This window comes from Amblyraja radiata, chromosome 12, assembly GCF_010909765.2.
Source record: "Amblyraja radiata isolate CabotCenter1 chromosome 12, sAmbRad1.1.pri, whole genome shotgun sequence".
NCBI lineage: Eukaryota > Metazoa > Chordata > Chondrichthyes > Rajiformes > Rajidae > Amblyraja > Amblyraja radiata.
The window spans coordinates 57,534,965-57,560,270 of NC_045967.1; the positions used below are offsets into that span (position 1 = coordinate 57,534,965).

At 44.3% G+C, this 25,306-nt stretch overlaps 1 protein-coding gene across 1 annotated transcript in view; it reads right to left on the reverse strand.

Annotated features, from left to right (window-relative positions):
• Positions 1-222: 222 nt before the first annotated feature.
• LOC116979316 (sodium- and chloride-dependent neutral and basic amino acid transporter B(0+)-like) overlaps positions 223-25,306 on the reverse strand; it is a 53,684-nt gene continuing 28,600 nt past the window's right edge. The window contains exons 9-14 of the mRNA XM_033030923.1: positions 22,858-22,983; positions 11,660-11,676; positions 8,410-8,509; positions 4,109-4,218; positions 2,623-2,793; positions 223-369 (exon numbers count right to left, since the gene is read on the reverse strand). Of these exons, the coding sequence (XP_032886814.1) occupies positions 223-369; positions 2,623-2,793; positions 4,109-4,218; positions 8,410-8,509; positions 11,660-11,676; positions 22,858-22,983 (671 nt within the window). The remainder of the gene's footprint in view (positions 370-2,622; positions 2,794-4,108; positions 4,219-8,409; positions 8,510-11,659; positions 11,677-22,857; positions 22,984-25,306) is intronic.

The following is a 25,306-nucleotide window of genomic DNA, read 5'->3' on the forward strand; positions in this document are numbered from 1 at the left end:
AATGGCTTTAATCCTATAAATTAACCGCAGTGGTTGTGTGGGGTATAAACAAATGATTATGGTGAGTCTAATGTTCAGTAATTCCTCCCTGAATCCAACCTATACCAAATTGATGACCTTGTATTTCAGCAGACTGCTGGTGGCTGTTGCAAAGAACTCTCTAAAATTAAGGTACGATATCTAAGCAACTACTGGTCTCGAGGTCCTGGTAACACATCCTCTCTAAACTGTTGATATGTCAGATGCGATAACCAGTTGGACTTGGTTTGGATCATCTGCAGAATGAGGATACTTTCGGTATCTTTCTCCTCTGTGCTTTTCCAAGTACGGACCCCAATCAGGAGCTGATCTGCAGGCAGCAGAAAGTTTCTGTGAAAATAATTTTGTTCTATTATAATCCCAGCATTATACCGGCATTTAAGAGACTTTTGCAGAGCAGGGAATGGAGGGATATGGATTATGTGCAGGCATAGAAGAGTTGGTCTTTGTATCATGTTCCGTACAGACATTGTGGGCCGAAGGGCCTGTTGCTGTGCTTATTTTTTCAAAGTTTCATTAAAGCTGTAAAGCCACAGCAAGTGAGAAATTTAATTGTTCAGTTCCTGGAGCACATGAACAATTAAATATTCTTGGCTCTTGAATCCTTCTGATGTAGTTTTAGTTTAGTTTATTATTGTCACATATACTGAGGTACATTGGAAGCTTTTTGTTTGCATGCAATCCAGTCAAAGCAAAGACTATACATGAATATATTCATTATTTCGGATTCCATGAAGGCCACCAGGCCTGCAGTGTAGCTCCATAGCTTCTGTCTTTATTTTAGATTTCCAATATTCTTGTTTTTTGACATATCCATGTTCTCCAGAGATGCTGCCTGACCCACTGAGTTACTCCAGCACTTTATGTATTTTTTGTTAAACTAACACCTGCTTCTTGTTTCTTGTTTCTACTAGTTTTTATTAAATGTTTATTTCAAAATACTCGTCAATAGCTACAACATCAAATTGCCAATAATAAGCCAGAACAAGTAAACCGCAGACATTTTACAAAGGTTCATTTTATTAACCAATGATAAGCTTTTAATGGTGTTCTCATCCATAATTTTGTTATTAAAAAAAGCACAGATTGCTTTAGTAAGTCAGTGAGCCAGGCAGCATCTATGGGAGACATGGGTGGGTCATGTTTCGAGCTGGGACCCTTCTTCAGACCAGTTATTGTTGTTGGAGCAGTGGGGGAGAAAGCTCAGAGGTGGGGGTGGAATGCGGTCTGGAAGTGATAGGTAGATACAGGTGCCTTTGGAACCTTTCTACCTTGTGATACAATGCATTTTTAGTCAGCCTTCCTCATTCTACTCTCTGTAACAAAGCTCATTCTTTTTGGAAAGGGAGGGTTCTCTATTTGCCTGAAATTGTTACCTCTTGACAGCAATGAGAGCATTGTGTAACCTTACAACATAGAATGTTACAGCACAGGACAGGCTCTGTAGCCCACAATGTCTGTGCTAAACATGATGCCACGACCAACTCCTATCCACCTGCATGTAAACCATATCCCTCCATGCCCCCTAGATATCCATGTGCCCATAAAAACCTTGGTCTCCAACAGATATTCTGAATGGTTCTCTTCACACCTCACTCTCTGTGTATCTTAGACCAGAATTGTGTTCTCACTTTTCTAATTGTCATGAAGGATCATTAACTTTAAATGTATCTCTATTTTCCTCTACAAATGCTCCCAACCTGCTGAGCATTTTCTATTTTTTAATTTCTGATTTTCAGCATCTGCTGATTTTTAGTTTTTGAACTCCTAACACGTGTTACTTAACACATTAACTTTTCTACTTTGTTAATGAAGGTTGAAAGTGTCACCACCAGACTCAGGAAGAGCCCCTGTTATTGGGCTTCTGAACCGTCCTTCCATAAGCTAGGGTACTATCCAATAAACCTCTGCCTCATTGGGGACATTTGACTTTGTCTATGGAACTGGTGCACTACAATGCTGAGAACAACTGTATATTCTGCACTATATCATCTAACTGCACAACATGCAACTGTACCTCAGTACACAGAGGAATAATAGTGTCATAGTCACACAACATGGAAATATGTCCTTTGGCCCAACTTGTCATGCTGACCAAGATGCCCCATCTAAGCTAGTCCCATTTGCCAGCACCTAGCCATGTCTAAACCTTTCCTATCCATGTACCTGTCCAACTGTCTTTTAAAAGTATCTTCCTCGACTACCTCCTCTGGCAGCTCGGTCCATATACCCACCACTCCCCTCAAATTTGTATTAAATCTTGGCCCTCTCACCTTAAACCTATGTACTCTGGTTCTTGATTGCCTTACCCTGGTAAATGACTGTGCAATAACCCCTATCTAGTCCCATCATGATTTTATACAATTCTCTGATTACCACACAGCCTCCTGCACTCCACAAATAAAGTCCTAGCCTGGCCGAATCTTTCCCTATAGCTCAGCCCCTCGAATCCTGACAACGCCCTCATAAACCTTCTCTGCACTCTAAACCTAAACCTACCAACAATTGTACAGTAAGTGATTGGGGTAAACTTGTTAAAATTCCTTTCTTTAGTGATTATGGGATAAAACAGTGCTTCCTTACCTGGCACAAGTTGGTGCCCTTAGCTTGGGCAACTCTCACGATGGCAACAATGGGAATCCACATGATGCAGAAGATTGGTATAGACCAGCCAAGAGCTGTTGCCCACTCTGGGTACTCAACAGGTCCATATGTAGGCATGGAAAATGTCGCCAAGGACCAGAATAATATTACCTGTGCCAAATGATTGGACATAACAAGAAATAATTTAATGAGACTTGGTCTGTAGTGGGATTGTTTTCAGTTTACATGTCTTACAAACTTGATTGAGGTTTTTGATGAGATGACAAAGGTAATCGGGGCCAGGTTGGGCAGTAAATGAGGAGAGGGCAGTAAAAGATGGCCACATGGATTTTAGTAAGACGTTTTATCCTTCGTTGCCGGCTGATCCAGAAGTTTAAGATGCATGGGATCCACCAAAGATGCAATGATTCGGTCATTTAGATTCAGAACTGGTTTACCAATAGAAGTCAAAGGGTATAGGTGGAAGGGTGTTATTCTGGCTGGATGTCTGTGATCAGCGGTGATCCGCAAAGGTATGTAAATAGAAGTAGTAAATGACTTGGACAAAAATGTAGACAAGTTAGTGAGCAAGATTGTAAAAAACACAAAATTGATTGGAATGTGGACAGTGAAGATGGTTGTCAATGGATAGAGTGGGATATTGATCAGTTATACATTCGGGTGGGTAAACAGTAAATGGAGGTTCATCCATGCAAGTGTAAGATGTTGCACTTTGAGAAGGGAAAGTACACAGTTAATAGCAAGACACTTAACAGAACTGATGTACAGAGGTATCTTGTGGACCAAGTCCATAGCTCCCCGAATGTGGCAATGCAAATTGATAGAATGGTAAAACAAGATATGGTTTCTTGCATTCACCAGTCGGGGCAACGAGTGCAAGAGTCAGGAAGTTATGTTTTAGATTCATAAAACCTTGGTTAGGCCACATTTGGAGTACTGTGTGCTGTTCTAGTTGACCATTATAGGAAGGATGTCGGGGATTTGGATTGGGTGCAGAAGAGGTTTAATAGAACACTGCCTGGATTAGAGGGCATTAGCTATAAGGAAAGATTGGACAAACTTGGGTTGTTCACTCTGGAACATTAGAGGCACAGGGGCAACTTGATATAAATTGAAAGGCGTAGATAGAGCAGACATTTTCCCCAGATGGAAATGGCAAAGACTGGAGGACAGAGCTTTCTAGTCAGAGGGTGAAAATTTGAAAGGAGATATGGAGAGTATGTTTTATTTTTACACAGGAAGTGGTGTGTGCATGGAACACCATGGTTGAGGAGGCAGATATAATAGTGATGTTTGAGAGGCATTTGGATAAGCACATGAATATACAAGTAATGGGATGATATGGATCATGTGCAGGCAGAGATTAGTTTAATGATATTGTGGCAGCCATTATGGGCCAAAGGACATGTTTCTGTGCTCTCAACTTCTATGTTCTAAACCAATAAATATTGCAAAGTTTCCTTACTGCCAGCAAGCTCGGAGAGATGAAAAGCCAACACACTTTCCACCACAGCCAGAAGAACCAAATCTTGCTCCCAATCATCATCTCAATGTCCTTGATGAACCTGTTTATTCCTGTCAACAACAAGAATGTGGATTAGCATTCCGCTCCTCATCAGAACTGTCCCCACCATCGACTCCTTTAAGTCACGACTCAAAACCTATTTCTACTCCCAAGCGTTTTTGAGCCCCTCTGATGGGGCGCTGTAAACAGTTTATGTATGTATTGTTATGTCTACCGTTGTATGTATCAAATTAGTATCTGCACTGATGTGAAGCACTTTGTTCAACGTGAGTTGTTTTTAAACGTGCTATACAAATACATTTATTATTATTATTATTATTATTATTATTATTAAGAAAGCACGGACAGGCAATGAAGTGTCTTCTCTGGTCTTTAGTACAGCACTTTTATGCACACATCTTGCATTAGGAACAGATTCAATTGTAAAATGGATGCAATGTTAATTTCAAACAAGGTAAGAGTCTTATCAAGAAGGGGAGGAGCCATCTTGGTGAACGGCTGCTAGCCAGCAGCCGTCCGTTTTAAATTCGTTTTTTTTAATAGTTTTTAGTGAGTCCTGTTTTTTGTTTGTAGGGGATATGGTCTTTTTAATGTGGGGGGTAGGTGTAAACTTTATTTCTAGGTCCCTACCTGGTCGGTGTGGCAGCCTTTTCTCCGGGCTGCCCGTCGACCCGTCCTCGTGGCCAAAGATCTTATAAGATCTTTGCTCGTGGCCTACCAGCGGGCTTGGAGCGCCGTTTCCTGGTGGGGTCCGCCCAGCACCTTGGCCTCGGCGGCGGCACAGCGTTGGAGCGGAGTGGAGCGGAGCGGAGCGGGCGATGCCTTGCCTGGGTCGCCGCGCTGGAGCGACGCGCTGGAGCGACGCGCTGGAGCTCTGGCGAGCTGGACCGCCGAGAGCAACATCTCCGGGCTGCGGGTCTGCGGAGCGGAGAGGCGGCGTGCGGAGAGGCGGCGGTGCGGAGAGGCGGCGCCGACTTTTTCATCGGGAGCCTGGGAGCTCCAAACCGGCGCGGCCTTGTCGGCTTGGGCAGCCGCGGGCTCCAACCAGGAAGCGGCCGTTCCAGGTGGCCCAGCCGCCGAAAGGACTCTCCCGACGCCGGGGCAAGACCCGGTGAGAACGGCCAGGGACATCGAGCCTCCGTAAAGGCAATTGCGGTGGCCTCAATAGGCCTGACTTTGGGGTGAACATGGGGTGGGGACTGGGCATTGTGCCTTCCCCCACAGTGCTACCCACTGTGGGGGGATGATTTTTTTGTCTAATTGTAGTCCTGTAGGTCTGTGTCCAAGATGACTGCCGTGAAGAGAGAGTGGACGCTGGCGCGCTTTGGCTGCCGCTGCTCTCTCTTCACACTGTGTTTTTGATTTTCTGTTTTTGGATTGAATTCTGTTTTTAATTTGTGTCTCTGTGATGTCTTTATTACTTGTTATATTCCGATTATATGTTTTTATTCCGATTACTATGTAAGGTGTCCTTGAGATGTCTGAAAGGCGCCCATTAAATAAAATTTATTATTATTATCATTATTATTTCTTTCAATATTTCATTCTCTTGCAAAGAAATAATCTTTAATTCTCGATTTTTCTGCCTTTGGCAAGAATGCCATCCCTTCCTTCCAATATCCTTGACTGGAACTCCTCCCACCCTGACTCACGCAAGGATACCATTCATTACTTTCAATTCCTCTGTATCCTTGCAAGATAAGGCTTTCCAATCTTTCTAATGTTCTCTGTCTTCATTAAACCTGTCTTCTCACCTGCTCGTGGATGAAGCCCTCATCTGTGTCCCACCATTCTGCTCCTGTGATTCTGTGTCATCATAATTGGGGGATATTACGAAATGACGTCCATAATAACATGGGCTTCATTGAGCCTGCACTACCATTTATATGCATCATGAACTTAAGTCACTTTACATAAAGCATAGAACAGTACAGCACAGGAACAGGCCCTTCAGCCCACAATGTCTGTGATGAACATGATGCCAAGACCAACTCTTTTTATAGATCTGCAATTAATAGACAATAGGTGCAGCAGTAGGCCATTCAGCCCTTCGAGCCAGCACTGCCATTCACAGTGGTTGATTCAGGCTGTTGTGGCTGATCATCCACAATCAGTACCCCGTTCCTGCCTTCGCCCCATATCCCTTGACTCAACTATCTTTAAGAGCTCTATCTAACTCTCTCTTGAAAGCATCCAGAGAATTGGCCTCCACTGTCTTCTGAGGCAGAGAATTCCACAGATTCACAACTCACTGGGTGAAAAGGTTTTTCCTCATCTCAGTTCTAAATGGTCTACACTTCATTCTTAAACTGTGGCCCCTGGTTCTGGACTCCCCCAACATCGAGAACATGTTTCCTGCCTATGCCGTGTTCAATCCCTTAATAATCTTATATGTTCCAATAAGATCCCCTCTCACCCGTCTAAATTCCAGTGTATACAAGCCCAGTCGCTCCATTCTTTCAACATATGACGGTCCCGCCATCCCGAGAATTAACCTTGTGAACCTACGCTGCACTCCCTCAATAGCAAGAATGTCCTTCCTCAAATTTGGAGACCAAAACTGCACACAATACTCCAGGTGTGGTCTCACCAAGGCTCTGAACAACTGTAGAAGGACCTCTTGGTTCCTATACTCAATTCCACTTGTTATGAAGGCCAACATGCCATTAGCTTTCTTCACTGCCTGCTGTATCTGCATGCTTACTTCCAGTGACTGATGAACAAGGACCCTCAGATCTCGTTGTACTTCCCCTTTTTCCAACTTGACGCCATTCAGATAATAATCTGCCTTCTTGTTCTTGCCACCAAAGTGGATAACCTCACATTTATCCTCATTAAACTGCATCTGCCATGCATCTCCCCACTCACTCAACCTGCCCAAGTTACCCTGCATCCTCATAGCGTCCTCCTCACAGTTCACACTGCCACCCAGGTTTGTGTCATCTGCAAATTTGCTCATGTTACTCTTAATCCGTTAATCTAAACCATTAACTTCTCCAGTTCCCTCCATTCCCTGCTTATCCATGTGCCTATCCAAAAGTTTCCTAAATATTAGTCATATCTGCCTCCACGGTCACCCCCTGCAGCACGTTCCAGGCATCCACCAACCTCTGCTTAAAAACTTGCCCCAAACATCTTCTTTAAACTGTGCTCCTCTCACCTTAAAGCTATGCCCTCCAGTCAAACTGTGCAACTCCTCCCCCTTCTGTCGTGGGGTAAACGGATCCCCCCCCCTCCCCTCCCCTATCTTTGCACATCCCCAATCCTTTCCACTCATCACTTTAATTTCATGTTTCATGTATCTTGTGTTATTATGACTGTTGGCAGATCAATTTCTCTCCTGGGATAAATAGTTCTATCGTATTTGATATCTCCATCCTTTCGTTCAAGAGTGAAGTCCTTCAGACAACATTTCTATCAGCAATTAACAAAAGCTGTAGCAATGCCTAATCAGCCATCAACAGCTACAGCCCAGGAAGTACAAGGTATTAAGGGTGAAGGATGTAAAAAGCACTGCCTGGATCAGGGTGAGTTTTGAGCAACAAAGGGAAAGGATTTTGACAGTTCAGGCACATTTTTTTCTTTACTGGCCACATTTGGTTCAGAAGGACTTACTATATTACATCATCCGATTAACTTGTTCATTTGTTCATTTATTCCAATCCTCAAGAACAAAAGGGAGTACAAAAAGTAGTGAACACTACCTAGTCCATCATAGATACTGACCTCCCCACCAGAGAAGGGATCGATAGGAGGCACTGCCTCAAAAGGGCAGCCAGCATCGTCAATAACCAACACCACCCTGGCCATGCTCTCATTTCACTGCTACAACTGGGAAGATGATACAGGAGTCTGAACACCTTGACCACTCAGTTCAAAAACAGCTTCTTCCCCATAATGATTCACATTCATCCATTCACTGCGCATCAATATGCCTATCCAAAAGTCTCTTAGGCACCACAATTGTATCTGCCTCCATCACCATCACCACCAGGTGGCAGCACATTCCAGGCCCCTACCACCCTCTGCATGAAAAAACCTGCCTTCCCTCCCATTCCTTTTTTCTGTTTATTAAGCTATCTATGATTATTGTGTTTATAGGTCTGTTAGTGTCACAGCAAGTAAGAATTCCATTGTTGTGTTTAAGGTACATAAGACAATTAAACACTCTTAACTTGATCATCATGCATTTAGTGTTTAACAATCTAATTTAGAGTCAGCACTTTCCCTGTTGTGTTTACCATAAATCCAGCTCAGACCGGTCACTTCCAACAGGGCCACAATCAAGAGAATCCACCCGGTGCAGAAATAATCAATTAAATTCAACCAGTAAATTCCAGCCTAAAATTAAAGCCAGAGTTAGAAAATGTTGCAACACAAAATCACAGCATCAACATTAAATTTAGACTTCCAACGAGATTGGAAACTTCCAAAATGTATCCTGCCTTTCCTCACCTTTCAAGGCTTGTACGACATCTCTTTCTGGCTCTCTAACTCAGCAATGCATTTAATGCTAATGTCCACATGGTTTTATAGCTAAATATGAGCAAAAGTGCCCAGATGATGTTTGAAACCACATGGCGATCAAAATACGAGGGTACAGTTTTCAGGTAGATAGACACAAGATGCTGGAGTAACTCAGCCGGACAGGCAGCATCTTTGGTTAGAAGGAATGGGTGACGCTTTGGGTCGAGACCCTTCTTCAGACTGAGATTTCAGGTGACAGGAGATTTAAAATGAACCTCGGGTTCAATTAACACAGAGGGGTTGATATTGGCAATGCACTACCAGAGGATGTGGTGGGATCATAGAAACATAGAAAACAAGTGCAGGAGTAGGCCATTCGCCCCTTTAAACCAGCACCGCCATTCAATATGTTCATGGCTGATCATCCAAAATCAATACCCCGTTCTGGCTTTTTGCCCATATCCCTTGATTCCCTTAGCCCTAACTCTCTCTAGAAAACATCCAGCGAATTGGCCTCCACTGTCTTCTGTGGCAGGGAATTCCACAGATTCACAACTATCTGAGTGAAGAAGTTTTTCCTCTTCTCAGTCCTAAATGGCCTACCTCTTATTCTTAAATTGTGACTTCTGGTTCGGGCCTCCCCCAATATCGGGAACATTTTTCCTGCATCTAGCCTGTCCAATCCTTTAAGAATTTTATATGTTTCAAAAGGATTCCCTCTCCCCTTCTAAATTCCAGCGAATACAAGCCCAGTCGATACATCAGTCCTGCCATCCCGAGAATTAACCTGATGAACCTACTGCACTTCCTCAACAGCAATAATTTATTTCATCAAAATAAGGGTCCAAAATTGCACACAATGCTCAAGGTGCCATTTCATCAGGGCCCTGTACAATTGCAGTAGGACCTCCTTGCTCCTAAACTCAAATTCTTTGGCGATTAAGGCAAACATGCCATTACCTTTCTTCACTGCCTGCTGTACTTGCATACTTACTTTCAGTGACTGAGGTACAAGCACACCCAGGTCTCGTTGTACCTCCCCTTCTCCTAATCTGACACCATTCAGATAATAATCAGCCTTCCTGTTCTTGCCACCAAAGTGGATAACATCACATTTACCCACATTATACTGCATCTGCCATGCATCTGCCCACTCACCCAATCTATCCAGTCACCCTGCAGCCTCATAGCATCCTCCTTGCAGTTCAGACTGCCACCCAGCTTTGTGTCATCCGCAAATTTAGAGATGCTACATTTAATTCCCTCGTCTAAATTGTTAATATATATTGTAAACAACTGGGGTCCCAGCACCGAGCCTTGCGGCACCCCACTAGTCAATGCCTGCCATTCTGAAAAGGACCCGTTAAATCGGATATAATTATTATATTTAAGAATCATTTAAACACTTAAGTAAGCAAGACCTACAATTATATGGTCCCAATGCGGGCAAATGAGATCAATGTAAATGCACAAAAAGTCCAGCGTTGATGCGCTGGCTAAGGGCAGCACTTGTGTGCAGTATAATTCCAAGTTGCCATTTTGTGTATTGCGGGGATCAGGAATTTGTCTTTTCTTATTGTGCTCATAAGTGATAGGCGCAGAATTAGGTCATTCAGCCCATCAAGTTTACAATTGAATCATGGCTGATCTAGCTTTCCCTCTCAACCCATTCTCCTGCCTTCTCCCCATAACCCCTGACACCCCAACTAATCAAGAATCTGTCAATCTCCACCTTAAATATATCAATTGATGGCTTCCACAGTGAATTCCACCGATTTACCACCATCTGACTGAAGAAATTCCTCCTCATCTCATTTCTAAAGGTGCATTATTTTATTCTGAGGCTGGGCTGAGGGTTCCTTGTTGTACAGGGACATGAAGCTTTTATACATTCCATCAATCAACAGAAGGATCAAAGCAGTCTACTGAGCTAAACTCAGGTTGAAGAAATGTTCTCTTTCAATGAACTTTGCTATTTTCATTTTCCTTTCTCTCCATAGAGCTAATTGTCCTCTTCACACTTGACCCCGCAATGTCCACATAAACTGTTTAAAGTCTCATTAGTTTAATTTATTTTGTAATATTCTATCTTTACCTAATTAGCTTATTTTACCTGCCAGATGTTCCTGGCATTTGGAATGCATCTGTTTCTTCCATTGTTCACTCAGTGCTTACCCTGTTGTTTCTACACATTGTCAATGCCCTTATGTTGTTTCTATTTCCAATGTAAAGTGTTAGCCCATAGTTCTGTTCTTTCAATCTCATTGTATAGATTACAATCTAGTCCCTGAAAGTGGCAATACAAGTGGCAATGTAGCCAATTGTGGATGCAGCACAGACCATCACACAAACCAACCTCCCTTCCATTGACTCTATTGATCCCTCACGCTGCCTCGGCAAGGCCAGCAGCATAATCTTCTTCACCCTCCCATCGGGCAAAACATATACAAGTCTGAAAACATGCACTTCCAGATTCAGAGACAGTTTCTTCCCAGTTGTTATCAGGCAACTGAACTATCCTACTGCAACCAGAGAGCAATCGTGAACTACTATCTACATCATTGGTGACCCCCCCCCCCCCCCCCCGAACTATCTGTGATTGGACTTTACTAGCTTTATCTTGCACTAAACATTATCCCCTTATCATGTATCTGTACACATTGAATGGCTCGATTGTAATCTTGTATTGCCATTCTGCTGACTGGTTAGCACGCAACAAAAGCTTTTCACAGTGGATTTGGATTATGTGCAGTCCAATAAGGATTGGTCTTAATGACATGTTTAACAGAGACATTGTGGGCCAAAGGACCTGTTCCTGTGCTATTCTATGTTCTCCACAAAATCCTTTAGCTGGAGCAGGGGTGATGGGTAGAACAAAGATGATGTGAGAAAAACAATTGTCGGTGTTTCTGTTCAAATCCCAGCATTAGGACAGTGAGATTCTTCCTTAAATCCTGTTCTCATCAAGTTTTTAATCAGCTATGACAGCACTAAACATAAAAAAACAATTAAAGAACATCATACCTCTGTAACAAACAAGGCTGAGGAAATAAAACAACAAGCAAATTCCACTTGTCATATAAATACGTTTCAATTTCAACATCTTAGGAAACTGGTCCAGCAGACTTGTTAGAACTGTTTCTGGGGAAAGAAATGTTTAAATCGATGATAATCAGTGTTCCACAGTATTCCCTCATAAGGTCAGAAGGAATAGGAGTAGATTTCGGCCATTCGGTTCATCAAGTCTACTCTGCCATTCAATCATAACGGATCTGTCTCTCCCCCCCTAACCCCATTCTCTTGCTCTCTCCCCATAACCTCTGACACCTATACTAATCAAGAATCTATTTATCTCTGCCTTAGAAATATCCACTGACTTGCCCTCCACAGCCTTCTGTGGCAAAGAATTCCACAGATTCACCACCCTCTTATTCACCACCCTCTGACTAAAGAAATTTCTCCTTATCTCAATAGACAATAGGTGCAGGAGGAGGCCATTCAGCCCTTCGAGCTAGCACCGCTATTCACTGTGATCATGCCTGATCATCCACAATCAGTACCCCGCTCTTGCCTTCTCACCATATCCCCCGTCTCCGCTATCTTTAAGAGCTCTATCTAACCCTCTCTTGAAAGTATCCAGAGAATTGGCTTCCACTGCCTTCTGAGGCAGAGAATTCCACAGATTCACAACTCTCTGGGTAAAAATGTTTTTCCTCATCTCCGTTCTAAATGGCCTACCCCTTGTTCTTTAACTGTGGCCCTGGTTCTGGACTCCCCAACATCGGGAACATGTTTCCTGCCTCTTTCGTGTTCAATCCCTTAATAATCATATATGATTCAATAAGATATCCTCTCATCCTTCTAAATTCCAGAGTATACAAGCCCAGCCCCTCCATTCTATCAACATATGACAGTCCCATCATCCCGGGAATTAACCCTGTGAACCTACGCTGCACTCCCTCAATAGCAAGAATGTCTTTCATCAAATTAGTGGACCAAAACTGCACACAATACTCCAGGTGTGGTCTCACTAGCCTTGTACAACTGCAGAAGGATCTCTTTGCTCCTATACTCAACTCCTCTTGTTATTAAGGCCAACATGCCATTTTACTTCGGAGTCACCTGAGTGACTACGTGAAGACCCCGCCAGCACGCATGCGCGACTTAGCGTCTCACACAGTGCGACAGCGACGAACGGGAGTACGAGCTCTCCCGCAACAAGTTTTAAAAACGGGACATCCAGGTAAGTAAACTTTACTCAGAGAGTGGTAGCGGTGTGGAATGAGCTTCCAGTGGAAGTGGTGGCGGCAGGTTCATTGGTATCATTTAAAAATAAATTGGATAGGCATATGGATGAGAAGGGAATGGAGGGTTATGGTATGAGTGCAGGCAGGTGGGACTAAGGGAAAAAAGTGTTCGGCACGGACTTGTAGGGCCGAGATGGCCTGTTTCCGTGCTGTAATTGTTATATGGTTATATGATTACTCTGAGGTCATATTTTTGGAACCCTTGTTCTGCTTTACTTCACAGGAACATGAACAAGGGAAAACAACCAAAGAAGGTTGTATCCCGTCCGACTGCAATGGACCAGGAGGGTCCCAGCAGTGGGGGGCGACCGGCGGCACCTGGACCGCACACGCTGTGGTCCTCAGTCACCGACAACATTTCCGAACCAAGCCCAGCGCCGCTAGCACAGCTCGAACAACCGCAGCGGGCTGGAGGCAAGGCTAAACGGAAGTCGGACCGGCCAGTTTACTCGGATGAGTCCGGTGCAGAAGACTCACTTCCCGTGAGCAGCAAAGGTGGCCGTTTGAGCCGTATGGAAAGGCTCATGGAGCAAATGCTCCACCGAGACTTGCTCCTGGAGATGGGGCAAGCTCGCCAAGGGAGCACAAGCACTCCTGCTCCAGTGGATTATCAAGCACTGGCCATCGCATCACCCTCAGCAGAGGGGAGCGTTGGCGACCAGGACTGGGCTGGTCAAGAACAGGGGTCACTGGCTGAAGAGCATAGGAGTATGCTGGGGGTACGGGATCAGGAAGAGCTGCTGGGAGTGGTGAACCGCTACGCGGCAACACCGCGAGCGGGACGGCCGTTACAGCCTAAACTGGCGGCCAGCATTGACTACCTGTCCTTTAAACCACTCCAAGAACAGGTAGTCAATGAGGCATTGGATATTTCCATGCCTTCCGAAAATTGCATTTTGCTCAATGTGCCTGCCGTTAACAGTCAAATCTGGGGGTACATTGGGCAAGGTATCAGAACCCAAGAACTTAAATTGCAAAAAATACTGAAGCTCCTGACGTCGGCCATCACTTCATAAGCTCGGTCCGTGAACAGGGTTGACATGACAACAAACCAACAGGACACCCTGGCTCTACTGTGCAACACACATAAGACCTGCCCTCAACCCAAAATTTGCAGGACTGTGTAGAACGCCGACCTCAGAACCACATGGTACTGGTGAAAGCTCGGGGCCCGCACATCATCCCCAGAAGTCTTTTTTAGGACAGGGCCCAGAGCGGGCCCCATGGAAAATGCGCCACCCCCCCCCCCCCCCACAGCACCACCCCGACAGACAAGGAACCAGAAGCCCAAGAAGTGAACACTCTACCAATAACAATGGAGGTAGGTGGGTCTGGTTCCTACCAGTACATAAAAGGTGGGGGGATTGTGCTAACAGGGGGAGACTACACCTGTTTTTGGAAGCATGGAGGACTATCACACTTGATAATTATATACTAAAAAGTGTTCAAGGATATAAAATTGAATTTATTCAAGAAAATATGCCACCAGTTCAGCATGCACCCCAAAGGGGATTTACCCTCTCACTAAAAGAAAAACATGAGGGACAAGCAGAACTGGTGAGGTTACATACAAAGGGAATCATAGAGAAATCTAAACATGAACCTTTGGAATTCGTATCAAATATATTTACTAAAACCAAAAAAGATGGGGATGTCGCACCTTCATTGACTTAACCACATTGAATACTTTTGTTAGGTATATACACTTTAAAATGGAAACATTTGTGACTGCCAAACAATTGATTTCCAAAGGATACTTTATGGCAAGCATCGACTTAAAAGATGCATACTATTCAGTACCCATTCATAAGGATCATCATAGTTACCTAAAATTTAACTGGATGGGCAACCATGGCAGTACAAATCGTTGCCTAATGGCCTAACATCAGCCCCAAGACTGTTTACCAAGATATTTAAACCAACCCTGGCAATATTAAGAAATAAAAACATATTGTCACGGCATATCTTGATGATATTTTGATAATAGGCAAACCCATGGAATTAGCTAATTCAGCAGTATTAGCTACTAAACATTTGTTTGAAACCTTGGGGTTTGTCATATATCCAGATAAATCTAAGTTGACGCCATCCACAACTATGGACTATCTGGAATTCACAATTAACTCAGTCCACATGTCTGTAACGTTGCCAAAAGAAAAATCTGCAGAATTGGCACAAACCTGTAACAAATTAATGGTTAACAATCAACCAACCATTCGATAAGTGGCAAGAGTAATTGGAAATTAGTAGCAGCGTTTCCAGCTACCCAGTTTGGAGCTTAGCATTATCAAAACTTACAAAGGGCAAAGGTGCAAGCGTTAAAACAACATGCAGGTCACTTTGACCGAACCATGAAATTACCAATCGAAGCAATATCAGAGTTACACTGGTGGAAAGAGAACATTTGGCATAGTTCCAGTCCCATCATTATCAATAACCCAACATTAACAATACAAACAGATGCCAGTGCTCAAGGCTGGGGAGCAACTAATACCATATCCAGTACAGGTGGTAGATGGACTAATCTTGAATCATCACTACTACAGACACTGGGTATAAACTATTTGGAAATGTTGGGTGCGTTCTATGGATTAAAAGCATATTGTTCAAATATGCACCATTTGCATGTCCGTTTGCAGATTGACAATACCACAGTGGTGGCCTATATTAACCATATGGGCGGGATAAAATCGATATCATGTGATAATCTGGTCAACACAATCTGGCAATGGTGTGTCGACAAACATATTTGGCTATCAGCAACTTACCTACCACGTAAGCTGAATACAGTGGCAGACACCAGGTCACGCAAATTCAATGATAACACCGAATGGATGTTAAACCCCAAAGCGTTTGCTGAAATTACAAAGCAATATGGAACACCAGATATTGATCTCTTTGCATCCCGACTGAATCACCAGGTACCAATGTATGTCGCTTGGGAACCAGACCCTGAGGCAGCGGCGATGGATGCATTCTTGCTGAACTGGGGGAACTATTTTTTTCTATGCTTTTCTTCCCTTCTGCCTCATCAGTCTGGTACTACACAAAATACAGATGGACTCTGCTTCAGGCATTTTGGTAGTACCCGACTGGCCTACACAGCCATGGTTCCTAGTGGTCCTTGACAGGGTCATCAATCAATCAATCAATCAACCTTTATTGTCATCTTGCAAGCAACAGTTGTACAGTGCAAAATGAAAAGACGTTTCCCAGGGAATAGCGGAGCATCGCACATGAAATTTAAAACATTTCACACATAATAACACTAAAAACAATCCAGTCCCTGATGGAACAGTATAAATAGTTAAAAGCAGGTAAAACAACAATGTTAAAATACAGTAAAACCAATCATAAAAATGTCCGGGGTAGCTGATTTGAGTGGCCAGTGCCAGTTATTAAAGTGGCCAGTGCCAGTTATTAAAGTGTCCGTGCCAGCCGCAGAATCAAGTGACTGTGAGTACAGAGTGACTGTTTAGCAGCCTCACAGCCTGTGGCAGGAAGCTGTTTAGCAGTCTTGTAGTCCGGGCTTTGATGCTTCGATATCTCTTGCCTGATGGCAGGAGATCCAGGTGTATGTGGAGGGGGTGCAGTTTGTCCTTAGCAATTCTCTGAGCTTTTTTCAGACAGCGGCTCTGGAACAGTTCTTGTACCGAGGGTAGGGAGACGCCAACGATCCTCTCTGCTCCCCTCACTACCCTCTGCAGAGCCTTCCTGTCCGAGCAGTTGCAGGTGGAGTACCACGTATTTATGCAGTACGTGAGTACAGACTCCACCGTACCCCTGTAGAAAGTCCTGAGGATGTTGGTGGGGAATGAGGCCTGTTTTAGTTTCCTCAAGAAGTGCAGTCGCTGATGGGCCCGTTTGACGGTCCCAGTGGTGTTCCTGGACCAGGTGAGGCTGTCTGTAATTTGCACACCGAGGAACTTTATGCTCTCCACTATCTCCACTGTGGTGCCACTGATGTTGAGGGATGTATGCTTTGGCTGCGCCCTCCTGAAGTCGACAACCATCTCCTTTGTTTTGTCGACATTTAATTCTAGATTATTTTTGCCGCACCAGTCCACTAGTTGTTTTACTTCCTCCCTGTACATTGATTCGTCATCTCCGCTGATGAGTCCCACCACTGTTGTGTCATCTGCGAATTTTATGATCTTATTGTCCCTGAATCTAGCAGCAGTCATGTGTGAGCAATGTGAACAACAGCGGGCTGAGCACACACAGCCTTGAGGGGAGCCGGTGCTCAGCGTGATCGAGCCTGAAGTGTTCTTGCCAACACGGACTGACTGCGGTCTCTCTGTCAGAAAGTCCAAGATCCAGTGACATAGGGTGGTGTTGAGGCTCAGCAGGGTTAGTTTCTCCACAAGTCTCTGTGGGATGATGGTGTTAAACGCTGAGCTGAAGCCAATGTACAGGATTCTGGCGTATGTGTTTTTGTTTTCCAGATGCGTGAGTACTATGTGCAGCGTGGTAGAGATGGCATCCTCCGTAGAACGGTAGGCGATAGGCAAACTGGAGGGGGTCTAACGATGAGGGGAGGCTGGCAGTAATGTGGGGTTTCACCAGGCGTTCGAAACATTTCATTATTATTGGGGTCAGGGCGACAGGGCGGTAGTCATTTAGGCAGGCAAAAACTGGTTTATTCGCTCCCATGAACCACCCATGACCATTCCCAGTGGACCAGATCTACTGATCCACCCTGTCTCAGGCAAAAGTCACCCATGCCATGACAGAATAAACCTGTTGGGTTGCAGATTCTAAAAAGACCTTTACTGGACCTGGGATTGTCAAATAGGACCATGGACACGATGACAGCATCTCACCGACTTTCCACCAAGAAACAATATCTCTTCAGTATCAGAAAATGGGAAACGTACTGCTGAAGAACAGGGACAACATACAGATCAACTACCATAACAAATGCACTGGAGTTCCTGGCCAGCCTTCACCACGATGAAGGTCTGAGCTATAGCACTATCAATTATGCTAGGAGTGCACTGTCAGCCTATCTGAGGCAGGCACCAGGACAACAGGCCATAGGGTCTCACCCGCTGGTGTCCAAATTAATGAGAGCTGGCCACCAGCCAGATCCCCCACTCTGGAACAGCTAACCCTGAAAACGGCTATGCTTATGGCGTTAGTCTCAGCACAAAGGGTCCAGTCCCTTTACCTACTCAGACTGGACAATATGATCATAACATCAGAGCAAATAACATTCACCATTCAAGAGCTGGTAAAACAGAGCAGACCAGGAACATCAGGACTCATTATGCAATTCCGGGCGTACCCACCTGACCCCCGTTTATGTGTCATGACACACCTACTACTATATATCAACACAACCAAAGATTCCCGAGGGAGAGAAAAGGCACTATGGGTCAGCCACAAAAAGCCACATGGTCGGGTGTCGAGCCAAACCATCTCTAGATGGCTCAAACAGGTATTGGGAGCTGCTGGAGTGGATACTGATATTTACACATCTCACTCCACCAGGGCAGCATCCACGTCGGCAGCTAACAGAATGGACGTGCCATTGGACCACATCCTGGCAACAGCGGGGTGGTCCATGGAAAGAACTTTCCAAACATTCTACAGCAAGCCATTAGTAAAACCTGTTTCATTTGCAGAGAGAATTTTAGACTCTGCAAATATATAATTTAAGCCCGGGGGAGCATTATTTTCTTTGTTATTGTTTCAAATAAATACCATTATTGTTTTATAAACAGATTCATGTTTGATTACGATAACATACTTCCTCCCTTGGATGACTTCGGCAGTGAGTGAAGCATGGACTGTTACACGGTTTGAAATCACAGAGCTTTAAAATACAATACAATACAATACAATACAATTCAATTTATTTCACATCACAGTGAACTGTGGTATTGTCAATCTTCACATAGTCACTCACGTGACTCCGAAGTAAAATAGTAAGATTAAACGAGCTTACCAGTTTGAAGTTTGATCTTTATTTTATGAGGAGTTACGATGAGGGATTGCGTGCCCTCCGCTCCCACCTTCAATTATAAAGGTCAACTGGTATCTTAGTTCTCCTTATCTTTACCATGTTTATTTCAATTATTGTGTTGTTTCTGTGATTCCACACCGCTGCTTTGAAGTATGTCGCGCATGCGTGCTGGCGGGGCCTTCACGTAATCCCTCATCGTAACTCCTCATAAAATAAAGATCAAACTTCAAACTGGTAAGTTCTCGTTTAATCTTACTATTAGCTTTCTTCACTGCCTGCTGTACCTGCATGCTTACTTTCAGTGACTGATGAACAAGAACCCCCCAGATCTTGTTGTACTTCCCCTTTTCCCAATTTGACACCATTCAGATAATAATCTGCCTTCCTATTTTGTCCACTAAAATGGATAACCACATTAAACTGCATCTGCCGTGCATCTGCCCATTTTACTTCGGAGTCACGTGAGTGACTACGTGAAGAAGACTCCGTCCAGCCGCACACGCGTCATAACGCCAGACGCATAGCGCAGTGACCGGTAGAGAGGGGTAGAGCTCCTCCAGCGGGTAAGTTTAAAAAGCCTCAAGGTAAGTGTTTTCACTTCACTGGAGGTAGCTTTCTTGTGTGAATAGACTTGTGGTTGCAGTGTACAAGTCTGTAATGGAGAAAATAGTTAAAGGGAAGGCTAGGCGTGCCGCCAGTAAAACTCCTGAAGACCGCAGGTCTGTGGGAAACTGTATACGTAAAAGTGCCATGAGGCCTACCATCCACCCCAAGGTTGCGGCGCTCTGTAAACCTACTAACATTCAATTGCCAAATCTGCTCTTTGGTTCATCATCGGCTCTGACCTTCCTTCCATCGAGGGGATTTATCGCAGTCGCTGCCTCAAAAAGGCTGGCAGTATCATCAAAGACCCACACCATCCTGGCCACACACTCATCTCCCTGCTACCTTCAGGTAGAAGGTACAGGAGCCTGAAGACTGCAACAACCAGGTTCAGGAATAGCTACTTCCCCTCAGCCATCAGGCTATTAAACCTGGCTCGGACAAAACTCTGATTATTAGCAACCACGTTCTGTTATTTGCACTACCAGTTTATTTATTCATGTGTGTATATATTTATATCATGGTATATGGACACATTTATCTGTTTTGTAGTAAATGCCTACTATTTTCTGTGTGCTTAAGCAAAGCAAGAATTTCATTGTCCTATACTGGGACACATGACAATAAACTCACTTGAACTTGAACTTGAACTTGAGAGGACTTCGCCAAAAGGGTGAAACATCTGAATGAAGAGGCAAAAACCGTGGGGATGATGAAACCACCGGTGGTCGGCAGAGCAGTTCGAAGGCAGTTTCCCTACCGATGTGCAGTGACTGGGGCCGGTGAAGGGACATGTCGGTTTTCCCCAAATATGCGTCACTGGCGCACTGCTCCTGGGGCACGTGGAGGTTTCAGTGTTTCCACTAGGAGCAGGGGACAACATTTTCCACTGGTAACCTCAGAGGTAGGTGGGTCTGGTCCTGATGAAAACATATTAAGTGAAACACACTTACCAGTTGGAGGGAGGTTACACTTCTTCCGAAAAGAGTGGCATGAGATAACATCTGATGCGTTTATACTGTGCAGTATAGTAGGGCTTAGATTTGAATTCTACCCCAATTGTGTCCACCCACTCAGCATGTTCCAAGCCGGACATGTATTTTCTCACAAGCAGAGAATATTGAGATTCAGGCAGAACTTGAAAAATTGTGCAAAAAAGGGTTAATTGAGAAGTCAGTTCGCCAACTACACTAATTTGTGTCAAGTATTGCTTATTGCTCTACTATGCATAACTTGCATGTTCAGGTTCAGATCGACAACACTACGGCAGTAGCGTATGTTAATCATATGGGTGGAATCAAGTCGGCATCTTGTGATAGATTGGCAAACTTGATCTGGAACTGGTGTATTACCAGAAACGTTTCGGCGATCTACCTACCAGGTAGATTTAACATAGTGGCAGACATAAGGTCACGCAAATTCAATGACAACACAGAATGGATGTTGAATCATGACATATTTAATGACGTTGTTGCACGGTTCAGAATGCCAGAGATTGATTTGTTTGCATCCAGACTTAACCACCAGTTACCTAAATATGTTTAATGGGAACCAGATCCTGGGGCAGTAGCGGTGGATGCTTTCTCGCTGCATTGGGGTGGAATGTTTTTGTATGCATTTCCTCCATTTTGTCCCATCAGTCACTGGCCTACACAACCATGGTTCCCTCTCATGTTAAAAATGATCACACAGCCTCTTATGATTATTCCCAAACAGGAAAACCTACTGGGGCACCCTGTAACTGGTGATTGGCATCCTTTACATGATCGTATTGGTCTGTTGATTTGCAGATTCTAAGGAGGCCATATCTCGGAAGAGGACTATCAGATCGTACCGTGGATGTTATTGCGGCGGCCTGGAGGGATAGTACCCAAAAGCAGTACATTTCTTATACGTTAAATGGGAGGTGTTCTGCTTACGGCAGAATATTCCATACCACACGGCAGATATCCCAGACGTGTTAGAGTTCTGTCAAATCTCTATTTCGATCTTAAGTTAAGCTATAGTGCGATCAATACCGCCAGAAGTGCGCTCTCTTCATATTTATGGAGGGAATCAGGACAATATCCTGTAGGGTCATACCCTTTGGTCTCTAGGTTTATGAAGGGAATTTTAAATTCCAAGCCTCCTAGACCCTGGCATACAGTAATCTGGAATGTAAGGGATGTGCTTATGCTCCTTCATCAGTGGACTCCTGTTTCAGCTCTGTCTTTGACCAAAGTCACCATGAAGGTAGTTATGCTCATGGCAATGGTTTCAGCACAATGGGTGCAGACATTGCAGAAGCTGCGAATAGACAGGATGGAAGTATCTGCAGATGCCATTACGTTCTATGTCTATGATTTGCTCAAGCAGAGCAGACCTGGGATGACGGGGTGTAAGTTGATTTTTTCAGCATATCCTACAGATCCACGCCTATGTGTGGTGTCACATTTGCGATGTTACATCGAAGCCACCAGAACCTTAAGAGGTGCAGAATCAGCATTCTTTATCAGCCATAAGAAGGTGTCGGTTCAGACTATCTCAAGGTGGCTGAAGCAGGTGCTGGTTGATGTAGGTATTGACACTGACAATTTCAAATCCCATTCCACCAGGGCAGCATCAACATCTGCGGCCAGGGAAATGTACGTCCCAATAGACCATATCCTCGCGGCTGCAGGATGGTCAAGTGAACGGATGTTTTACAAATACTATCACAAGGCGATTCTCAAACCTGGGGTATTTGGTGATTCTGTTTTGAATTCAGTCTTATACGTTTTTTCCCCCTGGGATAGAAGGGGTTGCTATTGTTTTGCTTTATAAATAAACCGTTAATTGTTTGCTTCAATGTTATGGTTTATGCATTGTTGATTATTTTACTCATTCTGAGTCAATCAGTGCAGTGAGACGCCTGGATTTGAATCTACGGCATGAAATCACAGACCTTTGAAATCTTCACGTAGTCACTCACGTGACTCCGAAGTAAAATGGTAAGATTAAACGAGAACTTACCAGTTTGAAGTTTGATCTTTATTTTATGAGGAGTTATGTTGGTGAGTACATGCCCTCCACTCCCAACCCTCTCTCACAAAAGGTCATCTGGTAGTTCTAGATTGTTGTTCTTACTATTATACTTCATTTGTTACCTGTGATTTCACACCGCTGCTTTGAAGATTGACGCGTGTGCGGCTGGACGGGGTCTTCTTCACGTACTCACCATGTGAATGAATGCAAAGTAATTAAAAAGAAATAACTGAAATATCATATTTACATGGCCCACTATCTCGAAAGTAAACTAAAGTAATTTGATAATTTATAATTGTAAATATCAAAAGTGTTGTTAAATTTGACAGAGCCGCTCTTACCTAAAGTTGCAAACAAAGTGTCGAGTCCCAGCGTGAGCAACATGAAGAAAAACAATACGGACCAGAGAGGAGCCCACGGCAGATGTGTTAAAGCCTCTGGGTAGGCGATGAAAGCCAAACCGAAACCTGAACAACAGACACACATTCAGGTATTTGTTCTTAAATATACTGTATTTATATTGTGTAGACAAGCAGGTATACTGCACCTTGGAGTGATGTAATATTGAGATGTGCAGCATTATATGAAGCAATTGATGTTTCATTGAATTAAATGGAATTGAATACTGGGTTCGATGTACACAAGTATATGATTCATTAATAAATCTGATAAGATCTCCTCCTTCACTGGTTCACTACATAAATTGACACTCAGTGGGTAGAAGAGTGGTGGGACTGGACAAGGGAAGTTGCTCAAAATGATAAATATTTACTGTAACTAAAAATTGTTCCAGTGTTGAGACCCTAATTCCATTTTCCAAAGATCCCATAGTCATACAGCATGGAAACAGGCCATTCAGCCCAATTGTCCATGCTGACCAAGATGCCACTTCCACACTAGTCCCAGTCTTTTGCATGAGCTGAGATTCATGTAAGATTTTCAGTTCTGGTTCAGGTTCATTTATGAATATCTAGATTTAAGTTTAGGTGTAATATTGCTGCACATAACGAGGTCCAGTGAAAATCCTTGTTTTGCATGTTATCCACAGATCAGATAATATTATACATTAATACATCAAGCCACACTGAAGAAGGAAGGGAAAGATACAGAGTGCAGAATATAGTTTCTCAACATTGTAGCGCACCAGTTCCAATGGCCGCAATGAGGTTCCTGAGACTGGTGGTGCACGCTTTCAAGCTTCTGTATCTGGTGCCAGATTGGAGCAGGGAGAAGAAGGAATGAGACGTCTTTGATTATTTTGGCTGCTTTTTTGATGCAGCCTGAAGTGTAGATAGAGTCAATGGTGGGGAGTCTGGTTTGTGTGATAGACTGGGCTACTCTTTGCAATTTCTTGCCGGCTTGGGCAGAGCTGTTCCCAAACCAAGCTGTGATGCAACCTGACAGTATGCTTTCTATGGTGCTTCTATAGACATAAGGGCCTGTCCCACTTGCATGCGATTGCATGCGTCTGGCGCGTCCAAACGTGGTCGCTTGAGGCGTATGGGCCGCGTGGGGCCGGTCCCACTTAGAAGCGCGGAGGAGTATGGAGTTGTGCGGGGCTGGTCCCAACATTGCGTGAGGCTCCGAAAATCCCGCACTGTCTGAAAATTCCGTGCGCCAACGGCCTGTCGCCCCGCAGGCGCATTGAGGGCGTATGCAGCATCTTGACGGCGTACGCGGCATTTTGACATCGTACGCAGCGTCTTGACGGCGTATGCCTAGCGCGTGGTGTTGCGCGATGACGTCACCGCCCGGCATGCCATTGCGTGATGACGTCACCGCCCGACACCCAAATTCAGTCGGCCCGCCTCCTGCCCAGCTGATTGGTAAGTATGACGCAAATGACGTTACGCGCGAACTTAGCGCGTACTTACCGCGAACATAGCGCAAACTCCGCTTCTGTTTGGTCGCGCCAAACGCAAGCAGTAGCATGCAAGTGGAACAGGCCCTTTAGTCACTGGAGACTTGCCAAATTTCCTCAGTCTCCTCGGCAAGTAAAGGCATTGATGTGTATTTTTGGCTGTTGCTAGCTCCTTCATCTTGCTGACATTGAGGGGGAAATTGCTGGCCTGACACCGTGATACTGTTCTCTATCTCCATCCTGTACTTTGTCTCATCATTGTTTGTGATCTGACCCACCACAGTGTGTGGTGTCATCTGCAAACTTGTAGACAGACCATATTTGGCCAGAAGGTAGCGAATGCTACAAACACAATGCGATTCTCCAATTGAAGAGGTGCAGCTTTAATTAATGCAGACTAAGTGTTGCAAGCATATTGAGGTTGGTGCCGGTTACAGGCATCAACTGTAATGCAAATGACCAGCCAGTACCTATTTAGTATGCAAGTTACACAGAAGCAAGATCTGCCTCCTGAGCCTAACTGCTGCCTTGATGTGGTTTACACATTCTCCACGTGACTGCACGTTTCACTCGGGTGCTCTGTTTTTCCTGCATTGTAGTGGAACAACTGGCAGATCTGCTGCCCCACAGCCCCGGAGACCTGGGTTCGATCCAAACCTCGGTTGCTGTCTGGGTGGAGTTTGCATGTTCTCCCTGTGGCCGTGTGGGTTTCCTCAGGTTGCTCCGGTTTCGTCCCATATTCTGAAGACGTGTGGGTTTATGGGTTAATCGGTCTCTGCAAAATTGTCCCAGTGTACAGGGAGTGGATCAGAAAGTGGGATAATATAGAACTATAGTGAATGGATGATCAATGGTTGGCATGGTCTCAGTGGGCTGAAGGGCCTGTTTCCACACAGTATCTTTCAATCAATCAACACAGATGTATGGGT